The sequence below is a fragment of the Poecile atricapillus genome, chromosome 1 (genome assembly GCF_030490865.1).
Source record: "Poecile atricapillus isolate bPoeAtr1 chromosome 1, bPoeAtr1.hap1, whole genome shotgun sequence".
Lineage (NCBI taxonomy): Eukaryota > Metazoa > Chordata > Aves > Passeriformes > Paridae > Poecile > Poecile atricapillus.
Window position 1 is genome coordinate 93,865,054 of NC_081249.1, and position 24,542 is coordinate 93,889,595.

General features: G+C 39.4%; 1 protein-coding gene across 26 annotated transcripts in view; it reads left to right on the forward strand.

Moving 5' to 3' along the window:
- Window positions 1-5,014, forward strand: part of ZBTB20 (zinc finger and BTB domain containing 20) — a 473,996-nt gene extending 468,982 nt beyond the window's left edge. For all 26 annotated transcript variants that reach the window (XM_058829852.1, XM_058829841.1, XM_058829861.1 and 23 more), the window contains one exon: window positions 3,510-5,014. In XM_058829852.1, coding sequence (XP_058685835.1) covers window positions 3,510-3,928 — 419 coding nt within the window. In that variant the 3' untranslated portion in view covers window positions 3,929-5,014. The remainder of the gene's footprint in view (window positions 1-3,509) is intronic.
- Window positions 5,015-24,542: the final 19,528 nt, after the last annotated feature.

Sequence of the window (24,542 nt, forward strand, 5' to 3'; positions counted from 1 at the left end):
CATTTAGGAGCTAACTGGCTCCTGGGAGAATAATTTCACCTTAAGCAACAGAGAGCTAGGCTTCAGAAAACCCTCCTGAAAATAATCTTTATCTGTGCAGCATCAGAGAAAGTATTTCTGCTACCTTATCTAGTGTTGGACAGGGTCATCACAAAAAAAAGGGAGGACAGCTGTTCCACTGTCAGGGTGACTTTTCCTTAGCCCTGTTAAAAGAAGCCAGGCAAAGTGGCTCTAGAAAAGATCCACAGAAAAATTGAGACATTTGGGAGATGCAAATGTTTGGATTAATCTTTCTGTGTGGAGGGCTCATAAGAGAAGTCACAGAAGAGTCTAATCATAAACTAGAATTCATAAACTTAATCATAAACTTAAAGGCCTCTATATCTCTGTATGTTTTTATGTTTCTGAAAACTACAGTCTGATGTAGCTTTCCATGCAACAGAAACCAACCTCCTTTTCTTCTTTCACACAGGTGCAAACATATTAGAGATTGCTATTTTCCCATGTTCCATGTAGACTCACTTTAATATATCCCACAGTATTGTGGAAATACAGTGCTGGAGTGTATGGAGTGTCTGCACTTTATAAGGCATATATCACACACCTTTTCTACATATCACACTGTGATTAATACTGGATTAAAAGCTGCAAAACACATGCTGAAGGGGTCAAAGCAGAGCACCAACACTGCTGCCTCCACACCTTTCTAATCTGGTGACAGGATGGTGATGGGATGAGGGAAAGTCAATTGAGGAGTGGCTGAGGTCACTTGGCTTGTTCAGCCTGGAGGAGATTGAGGGGAGACCTCATAGTGACCTACAGCTTCCTTATGAGGGAAGTGCAGGGGCAGGAACTGACCTCTTCTCTCTGGTGACCAGTGATAGGACACAACAGAATGGCATGAACATGTCTCAGATTTAGATTAGGTATTGAGAAAAGGTTCTTCACCCTTGGGCTGGGGTTGTTGGGCGCTGGAATAGGTTCCCTAGGGAATTGGTTACAGCACCAAACCTGGCAGTGTTTGAGAAGCTCTTGGACAATGGTCTTGGGATCATGGTTAGGGTTAGGGTTAGGTGATTCTTGGGGTGGTGCTGTGCAAGACCAGGAGACAGACTTTGATGATTCTTGGGAGTCCCTTCTGACTCAGGATTCTGTGATTCCATGACCTCAGTGTCAGCACCAAGTATCCATTATGATTAGGGTTCAAAGAGCCACAGAGCCTACATCACCAGGAGCACAGGGGCTGGAAAAAGGGACCATGGCCAGGCACTGATGTTGCTTCTTCCCTCTTCCAACTCAGCATATACTATGATTCTATTATTCTAATCATCCCATATTGCTGTCTAATAACAGCCAGATACAAAATAAAGAAGCAAAAGGAAGAACGTGCACATTTAATTCACTGAGGAAAGAGTTTTCTCTGACTTGAAAATGAAGAGTCACGGGAATAAAGAATCTACAGTGCTCACTTAGGAAGCACAAAAATTTGCATACAAAAAAGAAAAGCTAAAGTTTTTCAATTCTTTGGAGAGGAGAAATCCCAGGAAGGCTTTGAAGCTGAGATTTAAAGCCACAACCCAGTGTATCTTAGAAACATAATCAGGCAAATTAAGGTGTTCTTACAGCACAATCTTAACAGGGTCTAGAGTGGAGGTGACCAACTTACTCCAAACTCTGGGACATATATTGCCCAAGGCAAAAATGAGCTCTGTAAATACAATCAGTCTCTTATAAGTTAATCAGACGTTATTCTAACTGACACACTATCATTTTCCACTTCACGTGTCAAGCACATTGGCCCGTCTACACACAACACAGCCCTGTGTGTGGCAAAGCCGTCAGGAAAAGTAAGGCTTTAGTGTTTTGAGCAAGTGTCTTTCACCAAGTGTGGACACTCTTCACAAGTACCAGGGAAGAACAGCAAGTGGATTTCATTCATGGATGTCACCATCATACATGCAAACCATGAAATAAAAAGAAACAGCGACTTGGGGAGATAAAAAAGTAGGTCTTTCACGTCTAATCCATTTTAATTATCTCCTCTTAAAATTGAGTATAAGTAGCATATGGTAATCTCTCTATACAATGAGTGAATTATATATTACCACAGGCATGTCTTGGTCCCTGAAGATTGACTCTTCAGGATTTAAAACAGTGCCAAATAGACTGTAAAAAAAGGGAAGCAGGATGTCTGTGGAGAAAAAAAAAAAAAAAAAGAGGGGAAATTGCAGAATAACCACAGGAAAATTATTTTCTCAGTCAGTGAAACAGAGGATCATTTTGATTCTTACAGAGCTATGGTGCCATCTCTATTCCTGACAGCTTTGGGGGTGACGAATTCCACACATGAAATATACCACAAGTAATTCAGAAAGCAAATTAAAAAGTAGGTTTTGATGGGGCATTCAGGGTTGTTGTCTACATTACCAGTGTGGCAGCATATCATGAAAACATTGCTTGATACTGTGAAACATGAGACTGTGCCTTATCTTTCAGAACTCTGAGCATGAGGAGGATTTAAGAGAAGTCTGAAAAAAACAGTATATGTGCTTAGCTAAGTATTTTTCCCAGATTATCCTTGTACTCACTGGTTTGTCTGAACATGATCAGAGTTCAATTATATGAGTTTCTGTAGCAGGTTTTACAACAGTCCTGGGCACACAAGGCAATGTGGAAGATTACATAAGGGTTTTATATCTCTAGTTTACCTCATAAGGTGTTTTATTTAACAGGCAGTCAAATCATTCAAGTTTCCTGTGTCTTACACTGGAGTTTATCTGTTAGCATGGTGCTGGCTGGCCTAGGCAGTTCTGTGTCCTGAGGTTCCCTTTTCCACTACTCTTTATACATGCTTCAGCTATGACATTTGACCAGAAAAGGGAGCAACAAATGTAAACCTCTTACAAAGTGTTGGATTCCTCTGACAATTTTTATTGCTCCTTGCCTGAGAAATTGAAAGCAATTTGACTGAAATGAGTCTGGCCCAGGTCAGCTGTCTGGTAATCACTTATTTGTCCCTTTTTTTATTGCAAGCTGTTAAGGAAATGGAAGCTCTGAAAGGTGAAGTAGCGTGGCTGAGACCTTCCTGTCTAGAAATGAGCATGAGGAGCAAGGCAGGAGCACAAGCAGGAGAGGCTGTGCTGTTGAAACTGGGTGTAGCTGCCAGGACCTTTTAACTCTAGTCCTGTCTTTGTCAGTGCATACCTACTATGTGAACTTGAAGAAATCACCTGAACTCCTTTATACTGTATGTGGATAGGGAATTCCTACAGCCCCCTTTCTAAAGCATTTTGAAACCTCTGGTTGCAAAAGATGTTGTGTGTCAAAACACATTGATTAACAGACCTAGCCAGAGCTAACTTCATTAGCCAGAGCACCTATCCAAAGACCCCCATGAGACTTACCATTAGTTTGTTGCAAAGAGTTCTACCAAACTGGTTTAATTTTATAATTTATTTTTTTTGTCTGTTTCTCTCTGTCTCTGTGTCTCTCTCATTGGTAACGGGCAGGTGAGAAACCACACCAATGCAGCATCTGTTGGCGCTCCTTCTCTTTAAAGGATTACCTAATCAAACACATGGTGACACACACTGGCGTGAGGGCCTACCAGTGCAGTATCTGCAACAAGCGCTTCACCCAGAAGAGCTCCCTTAATGTGCACATGCGTCTCCACCGCGGGGAGAAGTCCTACGAGTGCTACATCTGCAAGAAGAAGTTCTCCCACAAGACCTTGCTGGAGAGGCATGTGGCTCTGCACAGTGCCACCAACGGCACGCCTGGAGCCACCGGCACCGGCGCGAGGGCTGTCCCCGCCGGCGTGGTGGCCTGCACGGAGGGGACCACGTACGTCTGCTCTGTCTGTCCAGCTAAGTTTGACCAAATCGAGCATTTCAACGACCACATGAGGATGCATGTGTCAGACGGATAAGTAGAATCTCTCTCTCTCTCTTTGTTATGAACAACAAAAATAGAAACAACAAAAAAAGCTATGGCACTAGAATTTAAGAAATTATTTTTGTTTCATTTTTACCTTTATTTTCCTCCTTTTTTTGGGTTCATTTTGTTTTGTTGGTTTTTGTACTACATGAAGAACTGTTTTTTGCCTGCTGGTACATTACATTTCCGGAGGCTGGGTGAATAATAATTTTCCCAGCCTCCCTCGGATGGTGGCCTTAAGGCCAGGTAGTGCTTCATGAGCTCCACTGGTTGGATCTCTAGCTACTGGCCTCTAAATACAACCCTTCTTTACTACAAAAAGCAAACAACAAAAAAAAAAAATCCACAAAAAAAATTAAAAAAAAAAAGACAGAAAAATAATAAAAAAAAAATCTTTTTTCTCACTTGTGAAGAGCACTACAAATAAAGAAACAAAACAAAATATATTACAAATCTACAAGGCCTACTGTCATTATAAGTACACCGCTTGCAGTGTTTCAATGGACATGATTCACATTGCTGACCGCTTTTGGACTTCACAGTATCCAGTTAGAACTGTGGAATATTTTGCTTCTGGTTGAGCAGCAACCAGAGGAAACAAGGCCCTGCTGGTTTCCACCACGTGTCTGCTTTCTCACATACACGCATCCACAAACACACAAAAAGGGCTGAGGGGAATGCGAGGCAGTGTGGCTTGGATAGTGTGGAGTCCCCGCAGGGTGAGGAAAAAGAATCAGAGGTTCCTCACCTGGATTCTGCTTCATCCCACGCTGTCTGGCGCACCCTCCCCGCTGCTTTTCTCGTACCACCACCACCACCTTATAGCAGAAACCAAGAAGATTCAGACAACGAGCAACGGTGGCTTCTTTGTAATTTATTCAGTGTCTTCGCTGAGCACAGGGCCTCAGCACAATCAAGAGGGACTTTCACAGAAGGCAAAGAGAAACACAGAGGAAAATCAAAGATATCAGAGGTTGCAACCTATGGATCTAGGTACAAGAGAAGGGTTAGTTCCCACAATCTTTGCAAAAAAAAAAAAAACAAAAAAGTTGCATCAGGATTTATTCTTGTGGAAGAAAGAGGAATAAAGGGTGGGAGGGGAGGGGAATAATAATTAAAAAAAAAAAGAGTTGTTGGGACTTTTTTAATTCAAAATTTTATAGAGGGGCAAAAGTGACGTTTACCAGATAGAATGCTGATTTTTTTAATATATTTACAACAGTATTTGTGTAAAAAAACAAAAAAAGTGAGATTGTTAAAAGTAATTTTTCTTTGTTTTCTTTTTTGTTTTGCATACACTGCCACTAATATCTTCTCTTTTATTATATATATGAATATATATAAAAATATATATTTTATTTTAAATTGAGACTGTTAAGGTTAGCTAACCTGCTTCCAGATAGAGGGGGGGAGGGGAGATGATCTTGATTTTTATTTTAAAAAAGAGGAAGGATGTTTTCTTAATTTTCTTTTCTAGTATTATTCTCTCTGTTTTCTAATGGAATCAAGAATTACCTGGGTCGATGAGGGGCTCTGTGAAGTCATCTGTGAGATTATCTACTAGTGTTTGTGCATCCTGCAGTATCATTTGAACTGCTACTTTGGGTTTTTTTTTTTTAATTACATGGTTCTCTTTTTGGCTCTTACCAAGCTTCTGTTGTTTCTTTTTTGGTTCCATCTCAGAATTTATTTCTGCTGAAGGACGTTTCCTTTTGAGAAAGAGATTTTTCTAGCAATGTTCCCTTGGTTTTGGGGATGATATAAACTGTAGTCTTTCTTCTTTGGAAAAGTAATGAAAGTTTTGGAAATATGTAATAACTAGGATTTCCCTTCTTTTTGGTCACTGGACAAGAATTAATCTGCTGTATTGTTCTCTCATCCCTGCCTTGCTCGCTAGAGAGCTTCCATATTTGTGTGGGAATCTGATCCTGCCCCCAATAATTTGTGCTGATGCCAAAACAACTTAAAACGTTACCATTGCAAGTAATCTTCCCTTCACTTGCAAAAAGTCTGATTGAAGGGCCACATCCCACATTCTCTGCATAGACAAAAGCTATGAAAGGAATGTAGGATCGGTGTGAAAGATTGATTCCTGACCTGCATATATATGTTGGTGTTTTGTATTTTGTTTTATGGTGTTTGGACTGGTGTTCTCCCTAGTTGTCTTCTGTGTATCTGTGTAAGAATTTTTCCCCCCAAAGCCAACTCCCAAAGTACATGGGTCCTTAGTTCAGTTGGATCAGTGTTTGGCACTATCTTTGTCTTGCTTGAAATCCATGTGAGGACTTACACCAACTGCACTCTGGACTTCATATTTTAGGCAGAGAAGAAGCACCTAACAAAAATATGCAAAAAGAAAAAAAAAGAAAAATTGCTAGTTTAGCTTTTACTTGTGTCTATATTTAAATTAAGCTTTCTTAAGTTTACAAAACCTTTTGCTTGTGAACACTGAGCATTTCACGAGACATTCTTTTATGCTGGACAACTTTCTGAGTATTGACTTGGTAGATCTCCATATACAATTTTGCATGTTCTTTACACCTGCGGCTTCTCTATCGCATCTGTGATTCAGTACAGGTAACTTCATATGTTCTATGCCTGTTCCATCACCATTTGTTTGGGGGAAAAAAACCTGACAGGTGGTTCAGTCTAAGAATCTTTCTGTACCCTGCAAGGTATTGTTCAGCACATCCTAAATGCTGAAGCCCAGATTCTTGGCTGCAATATGCAGAATAGAGAGACTTTGAGGTGAGTGCCAGAGCAATTGAGTCTTTTATATGGTAACATCTTTGTTACCAGCTTGTTTGGGTAGTTCAAGGGGCTGAAGAAAGAGCACGAGTTAGTTAACAAATATTGTTCTAATAACCACACTGGTAAAAGCAATGCTGGCATGTAAATCAAGACTTGAAAAGACAAAGCCCAAAACACAGAGAGGAGAACTGATATCTGCCATTTAGACACACTAAATCTATACAGAAAATAAAGGTTCTGGAGACTAGGGTGCAGAAGAAAATGAGGAAGGTGAACCTAGACAAAAGGATGGAGGCTTTTTCTCTGGGGAAAGGAGGGTTTTTTCTGAGATCTTTAGTATTGAAGAATATTCTCCCATATGAGGAACTAGTGAAGAATTTTACCCAGCTTACAAATATGTAGCTGCTCATTTGTCATCTGAGGTCTGGGGAAAAGCTGTTTAATTTGCCATTTTAAACCTGGTGAAGATGTAGCATATTCTGGAATCTACTTCTGATACCAGAAGAGATATGCCAGTAAACAGGAAATAAGAATCAGGGTCTACATCCACCAAAATCCAAATACTGTCCAAATTTTAATCCTTCAGTTTTCATCCTTCCCTAAATCAAAGTATTATCTTTGAAATGCAAATTTTTATAAGGTCTAATAAATTGAGTGTGAAATAAAGATAAGTTGTGAATGAATGAATGAATGAATGAATGAATGAATGAATGAATGAATGATGCCAATTAAAAATAAAAAAAACCCCATAGTTCTTAAAGTAAAGCTAAGGCATGCTAGATTAAATTCTAAAACACTTGACAAAGAATTTAGGTTTAGGTCTTCACAAATGACTGTGATATAAACTGATTTTGTTGGACTTCCAGACTTGATCTTGTAAAACGTGGGGCAACTTGCAGCATTACTGCAAATGTAGCTGAAAGTGCTTGTCAGGTTACTCTGAATTTAGAAGCTCAAACATAGTCCCCTTTATCTTTTAAAATGTTAGCTTCTCTTTGGCAATTCTTCCTCCCATCTTTGAAATACTTATTTGCTACTTGGAAACATTTATAATATCTGAATATTACAGGTATATTCAAGCTTCATATATTGCTACAATATGCCTTTGCAAAAAGAACAGCAGTCACAGTGATCTGGAAACTGCTGCTGCCAATGTTTGAGGAAATCTATCTCAGTATTCTTGAAAGGCTTCCTTAAAAACACCTGATGAAATGATACAGAGGAGAAAATGCAGACTGTAGTACACACCCTTTTGTTGAAGCATGCAATATCCTGCATTCCTTAAGCCTGATTCTCACTTACCCTAAAGCTCTCTTTATTTTGCTTTGGTAATGGAAAAGGGCATTAAATAGAACATAAATTCAAGCTTACAAGTCAAGGCCTCTCTGCAAGGCAAAAGTGCAATAAAGGAAGCCTTAGAGTGAATGAGAAGTGCCTTCTCTTACTAGTGCTGAGGCTGGTGAAATGAATTGGAAATGTAGGACTGGCCAGAGCAGATCTCTCTTATGGTCCGTCTTGCGCAGTACTGCGTCTTTGCCGTGTAGCAAGTTAGAGGTGATTTGAATGAAGGTGAAAAACCTGTGTTGCATTATTACAAAGCAGTAAGCCTAAGGGAGATTTATTATATAATTCTCATTAACTATTTCTACATATAAAATACATATAAATACAAATAAAATATGTATTTGCCTGTAACCTAAAGACATACACAATAATTTATGGCTTTACCTTTTTATCCCAAATAAAAATTATGTATTCTGGCAGATAATTCTCATTGTCCTTAAAAGATTTAGCTTATTCATTTTTAGGTGGCCTCCACACTGTCCTGTGGAAATGAGTTCTTCTGGTTAATTACCACATTTTTGAAATTATTCCCTTTCAAGTTTATTTTGTTGTTCATTGAAACATCTTTATTCTTGTATTATATGAAATCACAAATCAGAGAACCAAAATTTAACCTCTGTTGCCCATTTTGCTGAGGTCTGCCTTTCTCTGGGAAGCTGAATCCACAAGGAATGCAGGACCACAAGCTCAGTGTCTGCTGATTATCAAGGAGAGGACAGCTCCTGAACGTGTCCATGTGTGTGTCTGGGGCATGTGCATTAGCAAGGTTCTCCTACAGTGATCTCTTGCAGGGTACTGGCAGGTACAACTCATAAATAATGGGAACCTAGCAGCACAGTAACCAGTCTGTAAATTGTAATACGATATTTCAGTCTGGTCCCTCCTCTCAGAAAACCCATATTAATAGTTTCTCTTAAGGGAAATAGGTGTAGGTGTTTTGCAGGAACTGCTCAGAGGACACTTTCTCAACATCCACCATGCTTCTACCAGACCCACTTCTGGCCCATGCTGTTACCTTCAAAAACAGCTCAAGTTCCCAGCAAGGTAACAGGAGAGAGTGGCATTTAATTGACTTTCCAAGTGAATGAGACTTCCCTTTGCTCTAAGATCAAAGAGCCCAAGTGGAATCTGTTTTTCTTCTTTCAATTTCTTTTTCATCCAAAGGAGAGTTGAGTAATAGCCCACATACCATCAGCACCCCACTTATCAACCCTACTGACTGAGTTCAGTCAACCTTGAGCTACTTGATTAATGCTGGATCACTCACATGCTGGAGGAACTCTTGCCTTTAATGACTATTATCCCAACATTTCCTGTCTCCCTTAGTAATGAAAACAAGTCCCATAGGGAGAAAGTACAAGACATACTCTTTTGCAGGGCTGTTGAGTCCAGTCCAAATCAGAAGCACACAAACCATTTCAAACATAATCAGACTTTCAGTATGCCTAGATCTATGACCCTCCTGATAGTCCTGTGCTAAGGAAACCCTCCAGCTCTCACTGCTGAAAATGACTTGCCGCTCAAAAGATAAAAATAGCATCAGCCTGGAAAAGAGAAGGGTCAAGGTAGGCTGTCCAGAATCTGACAAGAAAGCTTGAGAGGGACTTTCCACAAGGGCATGTAGTGATAGGACTGTGGGGAATGGCCTTCAGTGTAGGTTTAGATTGGATAATAGCAAGAAATTCTTTAAGGGTGATGAGATACTGAAACAGGTTGCCCAGCAAAGGTGTGGGCTGTAGGTGTTCAAGATCAGGTTGGAAGGGGCTCTGCGTAACATGGTCTAGTGGAAGGTCCTCTGCACATTGGAGGGGGGTTGGAACTAGATGATCTTTAAAGACCTTTACAACCCAAACCATTCTATAATTCTATGATAATATCAAATTAGCACATAGTGGTTGTTCTGCCAAAAAAGAATAAGCCTTGATAATCAACCCTTTCAATTCAGCATCCAGGCCCTCTGAGCCACTGGAATAAACATGATAGTAAAGGGTCAGCAGGTAGCCTACTGAAGCAGTATCTAATTGGCCTGAAGCAAAATAGCTCCTTTTCTCATTCCCTGATTTGTTTTCATACTGGCTGTGAAAATTTGTGAAGTAGGTATAAAGTGATGAGAACTTGGCTCAGCGAGGTTTTGAGCTTCCTCTTCTCCCAAAAGGTTTGTCTTTATCTGACCCCCAAACAATCAGAATATTGCTGAAAAAAAAGGCTTATGAGGGAGACTACAGATAATACATGAAGTCTGGAATCTTGAGTTTGTAAATGCAATGAACACCTTTCCCAGTGCTTGACAGTCCTAATGACAGAAACTAAATGCTGATAGAAAGGCCTTGCAGAGGGGCAGGTACTGAAAATGCCAAGTGTCTACAGTGTGGCCAGTAAGACAGGCAAGTGTATGGCGGTGGCCTGAGGCTGGATACATGTCCACAGGGGCTGATTCTGGCCATGCCAAGTCAGCATCCTTGCTGTTCACCTTATTTGTCATGCAAGAAGTAATAAGCTTTCAGCTAGCTTCCTTTAAAGCTACTCAGTGATCCAGTTCATTTCAGCCAGAGCAAAGAAGTCCCCATATTTTCACAGATCACTAAGCTGGGAAATACAGAGACTTTTAGGTATGTGCATATTCTTCAAACAGACAAAACAAAAATGTGGGTTATGCCTTCTCTAGCATAAAACAGAGAAATTTGGTCCACAAGAGACACAACCTGTTTGAAAAACAGGAATACTTAACTCTCTTAGACCTACTGTTAGAAGGCAACACAAGGGGGAATTTTTGTTTTGTTTTTCTAAGGCATATGTAAATGAGAAACAAAATGTGCTAGGTATTAGTGTATATCCATCTAATTATTCCCAATGCTGATAACTAATCAATTATATTAGTGCCTCTAAGAATAGAGAAAATATTATGCATTCATTGTTGCTATTACTGCTCCCCCTCTGCTATAGATCAGGAGTACCTAAGGTGGAAAGAGCAGAGTTACACAAATGCAAAATTTTGGTGAACAAAACAAATTATTTCCCAGTGTAGGTGTGCCAGTATCTGGACAAATATCCTTTCTGAGTTAGAGAAAATATCTAACAGTATATCTAACAGGATACTGTTAGATAATTTTAATTTTAAAATTAGGTTTCTAATGAAAAAAATGCAAAGTTGAATATTAATAGATATTTTTTCACTATATATTTAGCAATGTTGCTGATCTTTTTGTATTTTAACCTCTGCAGTAGTGTTTGACTCACAGGCTTTAAGAGAGTCCAAGTATAGGAGAAATAGAGATCACTGATGTACTGTGAGTAAGATTAAAAAGTAAATTGAATCCATAATGTGCTTTAATTCACTATTCATGCTGCAACTGGTTACTCAACTAAAGAGTTTCTAGGTTTATTTTAAAATAAAAGGACTCAAATATATTCTGTACATCATTCTAGAAAAGTAAGTCATGGTTTTTAGATGCCATTTTCCCCTAGAAATTTTCATTAATAGCTTTTAAAATTAAAGAGGCCAGTTCAAGATAAGCAGAACTCTGCTGCTATAACACAATTCTTTATGTTACATATGATCATAGTTTCCACTACCACACCTACGTGAACTTCACTGACTTTCCCCAAAGTCAGTGAACTGAGATTTTTGTGCACAGCCACATATACCCAAAGAAACTCTCCCTATTCCCCATAGGAAGAATGTAGCACTGAGGTAAGCAAACCAATCATAGAACCATAGAATTGTTGATGTTGGAAAAGGCTTCTGAGATTATCGAGTCCAATCATTAACCCAGCTCTGCTAAGCCCATCACTCAACCACATCCCCAAGTGCCACATCCACACATGTTTTGAACACTTCCAGGGCAGTAATTCCACCACTTCCCTGGGCAGCCTGTCCCAATTTTGCCTCCCTTTTAGCCAAGAAATTTTTCCTAATATCTAATCTAACCTTGCCGTGGTACAACTTATGACCATATCCTCTCATCCTGTGACTTGTTACATGGGAGAAGAGACTGATCCCCACCTGGATACAACTCCTTTCAGGTAGTTTTAGAGAGCAATGAGGTTCCTCTTCAACCCCGTTTTCCAGATCCCTCTGTGTAGCCTTCTAAATACTTTGTTAATTTGTCCTTAACTATTTTTCAAAAAATAAAGAACATTAAGGTACTTTCTTGAGAAGTAAATACACTACAGTCTTGAATACACTACAGCCTCATAGACAATTGCTTTAAAACAGAAATACATCTGAGCAGTATGAAGTGTGCTTATGTTTGGTATCTGTAGCAAAGGTTAATGTAAAATGTTCCCTTCTTACAAAATATGTTATGTTTTCCTCTTTGAAAGGGTAGGGAAGAAGGAACATTAGTGAGGCATAGTGGTCTCTTCATATTGGATGGTGCTTTTCTGCTGATTCTTACCTTCAGTTAGAAGGTAAGCTCCAAAGTTACAGTTACACTCTTACAAAGTGATCTACTTTTGATTAGTTGGTTGGTATCAGCTCCTTGTAAAACACTGGAGGATAAACGCTCTTCCTAAATCAAATTAATAATATGGGGGTAAGGCTATGTGATTTGACTCCAGCCTCTCCAATGCCAGAGAAATCTGTGAGAGAAAATCCAGTGAAAAGCTACTTTCAAGGGACAAATTCTATTCTGAATTTCTATCAGTGCAACCTGTATTGGCACTTTTGCGATTGCATGCATGTCACTGCAGATAAATATAGCCCCTTTGAATAGTTTAGCTGTGATTCCTTTTAAGAAAGGCATATTCTAAAAATACCCTTTTGCTGCAGCAATACCATTACACAAACAAAAGAACTACCAATATCCCATCACATGTGAGAATGTCTACCCTCTTCAGCCCATAGGGACATTCTTGTTTTCACTCCTCATGCAAACTTTATTAGCACTTGAGCTCTCTTTGAGCTGTGAAATTTCTTTCACAGCCATGCAGCTGCACTCCAAGCATCCCTCATAAATGCTCTGTCATATTTGGCTTAGGTATTACAGTACCCCATATGCTTTCATGAGCTCCCCATTGGAGCCCTTCCTGCTGGAAAATCTGGTAGCAGTGTAAAAAAGCCCTGCTTGCTTTAGGTATTTTCCAGACAGAACTGCAGACTTCTACAGTGTTCAGTCTTCCTACTGTTGACTTGTTGGTGGTTTTTTTGCCAAGTTCACAGTGGCACTTGAGGAACACACAGAGCTCAGTTAGGTACTTACTGTTGTGCTCAACTGTCTGATTCTGCAATGTTCTGTTCCTAGAAAACAGGCATATATCTTTCTGGGATCTTTTTCCTACAAAATGGACAGATATCTTTCTGAGATCTATATGTTAAATAGGAACCTTTTCTATTTCACTTCACTTCTTCTCTTTTTGCCACCTGGATATTGCCATATTCTTCATTCAACCATATAAAACCCCCTAGAAGTTCAGCCCTCATGTTGAATATATCATGTTGATTAGAGAGGATCATCACATTCAAGAAACAGGACTGCATTCACCCAACTGCCCAACTTTCTTTTAATTTTTCCCATTTAGTCCTTTACTTTCATTTGTCACATAAGCTGTCGGTATCTATGGGATCTTTGAGTAAAATCAAATTATGTCACGTGTGTGTGTGTGTGTGTGTGTGTGTGTTTATGCAGTTGTATGTCTGAGTGTGGATGTGGATGTGTGCATGTGCAGGGAGAGCCAGTTATCTCTTCCTGGCTTTACAGACAGGCTGCTAATTGAGTGTGTGGACATGCATGGTTTAGATGCAGGGAAGGCTTTAGATGAAACAAGGATTACAGCATAAACTGTAATTTATTGGTTTATGATTAATAATTAATTAATAATTGGTGCATGACTCTAATGAAAAGCAAAGTACACTACTCATATACTATATATGCACACTTAATGTTCATAAGAAGTATTCTCTTAGCCAGATACTCTTAGTTGGATGTTTGCCCAAATTAGATGTTTGCCCTCATTGAAAATGTGACACCCAAACTTGGTCCAGGATGTTTTTGTGATTACCCATTCTGAAGGGAAGGCTGAAGTGTGCCTCCCGGAGCCTTATGTGGTCTTTCAGCCACAAAATAAATGAAATAGTCCATCTCTGCAGGCTTCACTAGCAGAGAGAGGCATCCATGGGGGATGACAGCCCTGGAACAATACTGTTGAGTTCACTCATTCATTTCCATTGAATTTCAACATGTTTACCTGACAAAGGAATAAAATCCAAGCAAAATAACCTGCCTGTTAGCTCCCTTAAAAAGAACAGTAAAAAATTATCAAGTGTTTAAATAGTTAGCAGCACAATATATTGATAGGCTCTAAAATATTCCAGGTCTGGAACCTCTCTTTTCCAAAGCACCATGTCAAACAGCTCTTTCCCCACCTCATGTACTCTGAAACTTGTTGATTGAGTAATCCATTCCAAACGTGCAGTCACTAGTAAGTAACAAGTAACATTCTCTCCCTTTGCCTAAGTCTTTTCAGGATCATGGTTAGTGTGTCTAGAAGATCAATAGATATTCAGGAGAAGAAATCAGTCATTAAGATTATTCAGTACGTAATCCATGAGAGCTGCAGGATTTCTAGAACTCATTTTGCACCCATTTAGTTATTGGGATGAATACGTTTAACTACAGCTGCCTATTTTGGTATCATGCTAGCCCTGAAAGCAGCATTTTATTCTTCTAAGTCTTTTGCATGACATGGGGATTTTCCTCGTTGCAGAAAGGGTAATTAAAGTGGGATACCTTTTTTCTTTCATTTTCAGTCATAAAAATGTGAGTAAATATTCTTCTTCTTACATTGGTGGCATATCCCTTCCCCTTCTGAATAAGAAAATAATGCAACAGTTTTGGCTGGTTGATTTTCAGGTGAGATTTTTATTTTGGTTTGGGGTTTTCCTTTGGTTAAATGTACATTGTCTCTCTATAGTCAAAATGTCTGTGACTGTAACAGTATGTATTTCTTTTACTGGAGAAAATAGACTTTTGGTTTTTGTTAACAGAACTAGTGACTTTGTGGAAAATGACAAGTTGCTATTTAGATCTGCTTAGTTAAGTACAGTACACTACAATACAGTATTTCTGAAAGCTAGAACATACAGTACACAATATATATAGCAATTCTATATCAATATATATACGTAATATAATCATTTAACTTTTGCATCTGCCTACAATCATAGAAAAATAATTTTTCACGTGTATCATTCACAACCCAATCAACTGCTGCAGCTATTTGAAGCATTTACCAATAATTATTACAGCTCTATTGTGCTTTTTCATGTTATTGGCTTCTTTATTGTCTTTACAAGCATTTTTTCAGGCTTTTTTTAAAATCTCTATATAGTAAGATGTAGAAAAGTAATTTTTTTAAAGAAAAGGTAAAACAGTATTAGGCTCTTCAAAAAATTAGAGATTGTTCCCTTCTGCCCTTTCATATCAGAAGAACAATTAATCAAGACAAATAAGGTTATCTATTAGCTCTCTTCTAAGATGTCCTGTTATTTCATTTGTAAAAGTGTATGTCAGACTTTTCCTCTTCCATTCCTAGCCTTTGAGAAAGATGCCAAAAGTGGTCTTTCACTCCTTCCAAATCCTGTTTTTTTAAAGTTTTAATATTTCCTAAAATTATCCTCTGCACTAGGGTGGGGTAGAATAAACATTGTTCTCTGTATAGTTACACAGAATGTGGCCAGGAATTGAATAAGAAATACCTCCATCCACAACTATTAATATATTCCAATTGGATCCTTACTTATCCACTTGATCACCCTATTTTAAAATGAAAACGAACTCTGAAAGTTTTAGTTTCAGTTCATAAGTTTTTCTAGGTGAATATTCCCTTTACCATCTTCAGCAACAATCCATTCCTGTTGGTTTTGAATTTTGGATCAGTCCCACTGGACTTTAATTGTCACCACCGAACTGCTGAAAAAGATGTCACTAGGGATATGTCAACATCTAGATCCAAATAGCCCAGGAACAGCTGATTGACACCCAAGCCTCATGACTTTGGGTGTCCTTTCTGTATTCTCACCTTGCAACAGATGGCCCAGGCAGCAAGCCTTGGTTCAGAATTAGTAAGAGTGCAAACTTATGAGAGCATGGAAATTTATGTTTGCTTTTCTAATTCAGGTACATCTAATTCAGTTGACCTTCATTCCTTTGGTGGATAACATATCACTCCTAAATGAAAATGTGCAAAATCAAGTGGATGAAGGTTGTGGAGGAGGTATTAATTTTGTCTCATTTCTATCTAACTGTGAAGACTGGAAGAAATGAGAGATGGTCACATCAATTACAAACTATTTTCACTGAGAACTAGCAAATCTGTGTCACTGCAAATCAATAGAGTTATTCTGGAGTAAGAAGAGAGGGAAAGAGTTACCTATGCCACAGCTTGGGATTTTAAAATGAGAACTTCAAGAATGGGAATTAATATGTGCCGGAGTTCTTAACAGTCTCCTGTCATCTGCCATTTGCATGTACATGGAGGCCACTACCACATTCTTTTTCTTTCTATTTGCAGTTTAAAAGTTATGGTCTTCCAGCAGTCATTTCTAAGTCTGGCTTTTCTTTACTCTGTGTATACCCATTTGTAAGGGAAGGGGGAGACTATCCTCTCAATATTAGTTACACAGGTAACAAAACTAGATTATTACATGAAGGATGGGCTTTGTCCCATTAAGCCAAACAGGTGCCATTTCTCAAATTAATTCCAGTTAGCTGCTGCAACAGAGTGCTGATTCAGTGGTCCACATTTTCTGACCATGCTCTTTGCCTTTTCCTTTAACTGAATGCTGAATCATACATATTTTTGTAGAGAGTGTTCTCACTTGACTGAGAATACCAGATCATTTAAATGGCTGCATACCCATTCCACACTTGCCCTGCTAATCCTTTGTAAGGTTCAGTAATTCATTTAGCATAAATACTAGTTTTAGTGTTTCTTGATTTAATTTCTTTGTTGCCTTTTATTTTTCCTAATGCTTTTTTAAACACCTCAATTCATTTTGCATGTTATACAGTTTACAGTTTATATTTTTAGGCTAAGAAGTGGTTTTACAAACAGGATGGTACCAAACAGGTAGATTATCCACACTAGAGATTGTACTTTTAGAACGCAGTGTGTACAGATACAATTGCCTAAGGGAAAGTGAAACTAACAAAATAATCAGCTGGTGAACACTATTTTAACATATCTTCTACATAAAAGACAGTCAGTCATTTGTGATTCCAGAAATCTTGCTTTTTTTTGAACATGTATCCTTTCTTTTTCATCCTCTGAAGAAATACTGATCTCGAAAATTGTGATGTTCTAAGAAACGCATTTCATATGTGCATATTTTCTGCTTTTCTAAGGAGAGAGAAAACAGGAGGTGATATCAATTTTACAGTTCTGTAGATTCTTGCATTGGCAGCTTTCCTTGAATGATATAAACATCAAGGGAAGACTGGCCAAACATTAGCTTTATTTTAGTATATGGTTTTCATTATTACTCTCATTTTCCATCTCCTCGTTGACCAAGTAGACTTCCAGGGCTAATGCAAGCAATGGTCTCATGTTTCTGTGGTCAGCAGCATTTATATTCAGCTCCTTTTTGCACTTCTTTTCTGTTTTGTGCAGCTTTTGAGGAACACAACAGTTGAAGTAGGTAACACTGTCACCACGAGAGGGAGAACCTTGTACTAAGACAATGTTGCTCTGTGCTACTGTGCTGGGACAGAAAGGGATTTTAAAGCTCTTTGCTGCAAGGTTAAATAAGACGGGAGTCCCTCACTTTGGGGGTGCTTGCACCAAAGACAGGGGGCCTCCCAGGAGAGGGGGATGCTTGAACTCCATACAAGGGACTTGCTTTTCACCTGTGCCACTTAGAGGAAAAGACTGAATCTCCAATATCTGCTGCTGCTTTTTTTTTTTTTTTTTTTGTTAATGTGTAAATAACTTGTAAACAATTTATAGTTCCTATTTATTGGTGAAAGAAGAAGTGTTGCCACGTTTATTGGAGTCAGAGCTACTTCTTCACAGATATCTTCAACAAGCTTCATTGTCCTTCGGGGTGTCCTGTTTCCTTTGTTCTAATGCCAGGATGTAGCTTGGACTGCTGTGAAACTCATAGGAGTCCTTTAAATCTGGAATTTATTCCCAATTTCATATATCCTGAACAATAAGTTCCCTAGATCCTTGCTCCAAAGTTCATGTTCAAAGAAATTCTTAGAATGAGTTGAATTGGAAAATTACTGGTTTCCCATTCACTCCATCCATAATTAGCTTTTGTTTGTCAAACATAATATAAAAAGGACGCTTAGTTCAGGCAGGACATACTGCATGACTTTGCTTGTCAGCATCAGTGAGGTCCATGCTTAATCCTGAAAACTGATTGGACCAATACTCTGTGGGCCAAATTCTGCAGGCAGTACCCACATGCCCTTTTGTTGACTTGAGTCCAATTTCTCTGACAGAGGAAGCATATATAGTCCTACAGGAAGCTATAATCCTAAAAAAATAGTTTCATATGCATTATTTAAGATGCCACAGGACTGTTCCCCAAATTTTAACCTGTTTCTCCCCAAAGTTTTTACTCCTCATAAAACTGACTCAAGATTTGATTTCACTCCACCAGGAAGATTTTGTGTTAAGGGCTATGTGATTACAGTCTCTCCTTGCTGGGAGATTTCATTCAAAAAAGTCCTACAGAACATGGTAGTTGCTTCCCTTTATACAAGGCTTAGAACTTGCTTTGTTCAGAGAGTCCTAAATAGCTTTGAGTCTTTCTTTGGGTTTGATTGGTGATTGTATGTTTATCTTAATTAATTAAATAGTGAGCCACAACAGTTAGTGTAGACAGATGATTCATAGCAATCCCTTTTCCCTAATTTACATCCTTGATGAGTCGCTTTTCTATTGCCAGGACAGTGTAAAAGCGTTTGGGTGTTGGATATTTGGAGTTGATTCCAGGGCTTCTGACTTCTTTACCCAGAATTACTCTGGCCATACCTTTTCTGTTATGGTAGTCACATATTCATGTGGGTAAAATAAAGTTGTTTCTTTATAATATCTGACTACATAACTGCAAATTCAGACTATACATCAAACTTTTTGGTGGACTTTTTAAAAGTGCTACTGCATTGGGTGTGCAGGAGAATAGATAGCGTGAACAGTATTTCATCAAAAAAGTAGGACCCCCTTGAAGTACATACAGCTGATCAGCAAAAAAATTCATTGCTGCTGATTATAGTGGCTAAATTGAAGTTTGTAGACTTTACAGAAGAGCTGGCAAGTGTTACTTGTTTTGTGTCTCATGTATGCTCAGGCATGGGATGCACCACTGTAGCTCTGCACCCAGAGATATGGGTTTAGGTGCTGTCCCTTTGCCCATGCCTAGTGATTCCATTATGTGCTCTTTCTTTTTCATTACAGGCTCACTGGTGAAGATAAACAGCAAAAGTCCTTGCAGTCTGGCATTTTTCTGGTTTAGAGGCAGATACTCAGGATCCCTGCACCCCTATTTAGATTCTTTCTTGTAGGTTCTTTCCTTGTTTCTGTGCACGTGGATGAAACAGTGCACCTGCCTGGAGGGAAGGACACGGTATCTTTGTAAGAGAAAGAAAAATGAGAAAATTGCTTTTTGGTTGTTATTTGGTTTATCTGTTGGTATTTGCTTTTGTTTACATTCTGGGGTAGGCTGCCATTTTCAGCAAGGGACTGGGAGGGAAGAGGCAGAAGGTTAAGAGGAAGCATGTGCCTGAGCCCAAATGAAGCAGCATGCAGTACTGTTCTATATACTGAGCAATTATAATTACATTAGTAGAGCAGCAGCAGCATTGCCCTGATGTGTTCCATTTTTCAGACATTTACTTTTCTTGCTCCTCCTTCCCTGTTATGGCCTCCTACACTGTTTTAGTGGTTCCCCACACTCCTTTCCAGTAGCTACAAGAGTTTGATGGAGGCTCTTGTGGCTGTCCAAATTGAAGTTATAACCTCCAAGCTGGTGAATACTCCAAAGTCTTTGTTGTGCTTTCCCAAGCGATATCTTAATGAGTGGCAAGCCCTGGCAGATGTTTTATTTTGTTAAAAGAGACAGATAAGCTAGGGGAGGTATGATCTTATTGGGATTCAGTAACCTGCTTGCCTTTGTAATTAGTGAGCTTTATTTTGTTTTCCTTTTAAGTTTTCATTTTGAGGTACCTGAGAGCTTATATGCCTGTCATTGAAATTCCTGCTTTTCACACCATAGTCCTAGATGGGCAGTGAAAAAAATACTTTATATCTCCAAGTATTTGCAGGATGGAGTGGGGAACTGTTCACGCATGTATGTACCTACGTGAGCAGGAGAAAACTGAAGTTAGTGTTGATCTGTCCAATTGTTTTAGGGTGGCCACAGAGAGCTGCCATTTTGAAAAGCTGATTGCACTACAGAACCTTAGCTTGGGCACTGTTAAAATAGGGATTGTATATTTGGAACAGGGAAGCTTTTTAGTTGTTTTTTTTTATCCACACACATGCCCTTTGCAAGGCGTACCCTTGCAAAGTTTGCATCAGACGACTTTGTGTAAAACCACTACTGACCTTTTTTTGCTGTATTCATTTAGTTTTCTCTTCTTTCTGCAGCCCCCAAACAATGGCTTGTCTTCTTTCTGATTTCTGTAATTTGAATTTGTTTTTGATAAATGTCCTATCTGTTAATGAGATCTCCACATCAGCTGGGAGGAGAGAAAACAAGGCATATGAAAGTGTGGCTGGGAGACTGCAAATCCCCCTTTGCTTAGGGGCATTCATATACTTTTACTGAGAGCTGATTTCTTGGGGGCTGGGTGGGATGGGGAGGGAGTTTGTGCTTTTTTGGTCTGGATAAGGCTTTTTATTTTTGCACTAAGTATGACTGCACTGCACTGCATTGCACTACTGAAATGTATTTACATGTGGTGGGATTGAAAGGGGCCAATTAAGCAGGAAGGGAGAAGAGAAAGGGATAGGCACAGAAAACAGGATGTACCATAAACCTGACCAGGTTGAAAGAGAAGTGAGGTCACCTTAATTTTAAGCAACTAGTCAGACACTGAGACAGCTGTATTGGATACCTTCTGTTAAAATAAATAAGTAAAGCACTATAATAGAAACTGAAGAGGCATCAGAAGTTTCTGGGTGCTACAGATCTTTTTTCCCCTTTTTGTAGAGAGTGTTCTTCAGGGCTGTGAGGAAGTTAAGAGAACTGCTCATTCTGTAAACCAGCATAAGGCTTCACCACAAAGACACAAATTCCCAGTTCCAATGTCAAAACTGGCATTGTTGGATAGAATCTCTTCCAGAGGTTTGACTATGATTAGCATCCCTTCAGTAAAAGCAGGATCTCTCAGCTCAAGAAATGAAGTCACAAAGCAGACTTTACCAAAGGGGAAGGTCACTGAAATAAAGCACGTCTTTCCGAGGCTGTTATGGGAACAGTGCAATAAACAGTCATCCTGAACACTCAATTACAGGTGTTCCAGTCAAGCCTTTGGGGTAGAGGAAGCAGGAGGGGCATTTGGGCAAAAAAAGGGTGGTGTGGAATTCAGTATATACAGAAATATTCCTGCTTAGGCAAAGGTGCTGTCTAGCATTTTCAGTTCTTCTCTCTGATTTCTCTCCTTTAACAGATAGTCTAGCATTTTGAAGGCTTTCAGCTGGAACCAAATGGAATCCTGAGCTGGAAAGTATTTTTACAGTCAAGATGCATGTTGACCTATGCCTTGGTCATTAATTTTGTAACAAGTAAACTATGAGAAAAACTAAAACAGTAGCAATGTGCAGCAAGATCCATCTCTGCTGTAGCTCTTTGTGATCTGTTAACTCTCAAAAGTTTGTGTTGAATCTCATCAGTAAGACTATAATTGCAACTTTAGCCAGATGGTAAAGCAGGATCCTGAAAAATATTCAGTAGAGAAACTGGGAGAAGAATGTAAAACATGAGTGCATCCGCTTTGGTCCTGTAGTGGAGAGATCACCTGTCTAATGTACCACAGGATTTCATGGTCAAAAAAAGGGGAGGTACTTACCCAATTGCTAAGAAAAGGCTAGAGCAATTGGGGGACTAGAAATCTATTTATGCCCAGAATTTTGGCTTATATTTGAAACTAAGGTATTTTGGCTTCATTAGTACCAAGACATGGGTAGTACAGACCTTTCAGAGAGTGCACAATGCAAAGCAGATTGCTGCTGCTCAGTCTCTTGGGCTGCCTCATTTGACAAAAGTGTCAAGAACTAGAGAAGGAGTGGTATGCAAGAGGCAGGTGTTGGATGGGATGGAACAAGTCTGGAACCAGGAGAGACTTTGGAGTTAAGGATGTGTTGTTCTGGTGAGCTTTGAGATTTCCACTCTTAGATTCCAGCCATCCTGGCTTGAAAGGACTGGAAGAGAAGAACTGGAGATACGCCCTGATGTACTGTTAGATTAACTACTGAATGACTCTTCCCTTGAAAACAAGCAGGACAGTAGAACAAGAAGCCTGTTTCTTTGTCATCTGCAGGAACCCTCTAAGATGAAAACCACTGGAAAGTCAACTTCCAGTAGTGAGTCAGTGGATTCCCAACAAAAGCACAGTTCATTTGAGAGCCAGCATAATACAGAGGCAGGAGAGCACCTTTATTTTGTAAAGTGGCATTTGCTTCCACAGCTACAGAGCTGTGATATGGGAGGAAATGAAGTCTGTCTGCTGAAGTTAATTCATGTAATGAGCCAATACTCCTGTTTTTTGCTTAGGTGAGTTTTTCTTTGTTTCCTTGTTTAAGGCAGCTGCATATATTGCTACTGTCAGAGTGGATTTGCATTGTCAAAGAGGAGTAGTGGACTGCTCCAGAAAAAAAAGTGAAGCTGAGGGTTTACTGAGCCTGCTGTGTCCAGAGTGCCTTTCCTGCTGTGGTAAAATAAAGAACTTCTGTAGGTTGAGCTGATCCGGCTGACTGATTGCTGCATATTCCTCCCTTGTGGTGTGACCTGATGGCAACCGTATTTGGACAAGGAGAGGAACACTGCATGTTTGCAATGCTGTGATAAGATGCCATTTGCACTAGTTTTTTAAAAGTACTGCAACCTGAAAAAGTGGGCTTTGAGCCATGCTCCAAATCCAGGTTTGAGTTCAGCCTGTTCAAACCTGATTCCAGCTGACTCAGTTTCAACAGAACTGTCTAGTCCATGTAACCAGGAACCAAACCATTTCTTAGAAGCCAAATTCCTTGTTTGCACTTGGTTATAGTGCTCAACCACACCAGTTCCTGGGCATAAGTGTGATTGTATAGTTTCAATGGCTTTTAAATAAGTTGTTCCTTTTTGCATGGTCAGTTTGAAACTAGTTATCTGGAACTACATTTAAATATAGCACAAATTCTTTTTTTCAGCATGGTACTATAGCCCCATGTAGACAGTGCTTGACTGAGAAACCAAGGATAACTTGAGGTTTATTTTAAGAAGCCAAAACGTATGTTGCTGACTAGAGATGCCGCATAATGCCCTATTTTTTTCTCCAGATGGAGAAACACTAACTTCCATAATTCTCCTCCATTTGTCATCCTGCTTCATTGTTGCACCTTTTCTCCTGAACGAAAATCCCTTTGGCCAGTGGGCTAGATCCAAAACAGAACTTCCCTGTACTGTTTGATCATCTTGTTTCTGTATGTTCCTTTCCTCAACATTGACAAGCACTACTGAGGATCAGCTTGATTTTTGCTGGGACTGTGGCATAGTTACAGTTCAAGAAAATGCGAGTGATATTTTCAGCATTATAGTAATTTCAGAGCTTACCCTTGAGGAAAATGTTCTTCTTTCAGGAGTTCCACAGAAAAAAATACCAGAATTCACTATGGAGCTTCAGTCACGGTGCTGTAGCCAAGTTTGTAGGGAATGCATTTCTAGTGGCTGGTGATGCTGACATTTACAAAGGCAGTTCCAAAGCAGCGGAGAACGTATGCTTTCTCATCCCTGCTATGAGCTGAGAGAATTTATACTAATGGAATTAGGGTAACCTGTCAGTGTTCGTCACTTTTCCCCTAATGGAAGAGGTTAAGCAACTGTCACATCACCTTAGACAGTCTAAGTTCTCTTCAGAACTGCTTCCCAATGACCTGCCAGCCAGATGCCCTCTCTCACTGATCCCGGTATCCCCGTGGCTGAGGATTTGTCACATCAGCCAAGGTGACCAAAAGATACACTTGGCCTCAGCTAGGAGCATTTTACCTTTTCTTTTCCTTTTGGCTTTCCATCGGACCAAGTGTGCATTTAGTGGTGAAGTCATGTCAGGTTAGCTGTAGCTCCAGATGACAGGAATGGCAAAGCCACATGGCAACTGAGCTACTGTTGTCCTCAAGGACATTGGTAAAGGTGAAAGACCAGGCTCTGGTTGGTGGTGTAGTTGTAAACCTAGAGCTTCTGCTGCTTGCCCCTCCAAACTTGTTTTGGTCAGCTATGCTGTTGCCCTTGAATATGCTTTGTGTGTGAAAAACTGAATGCAGTTGTTCTGTTGTCTGTCTTCTTTCTTCTGCATCATGGATGTGGC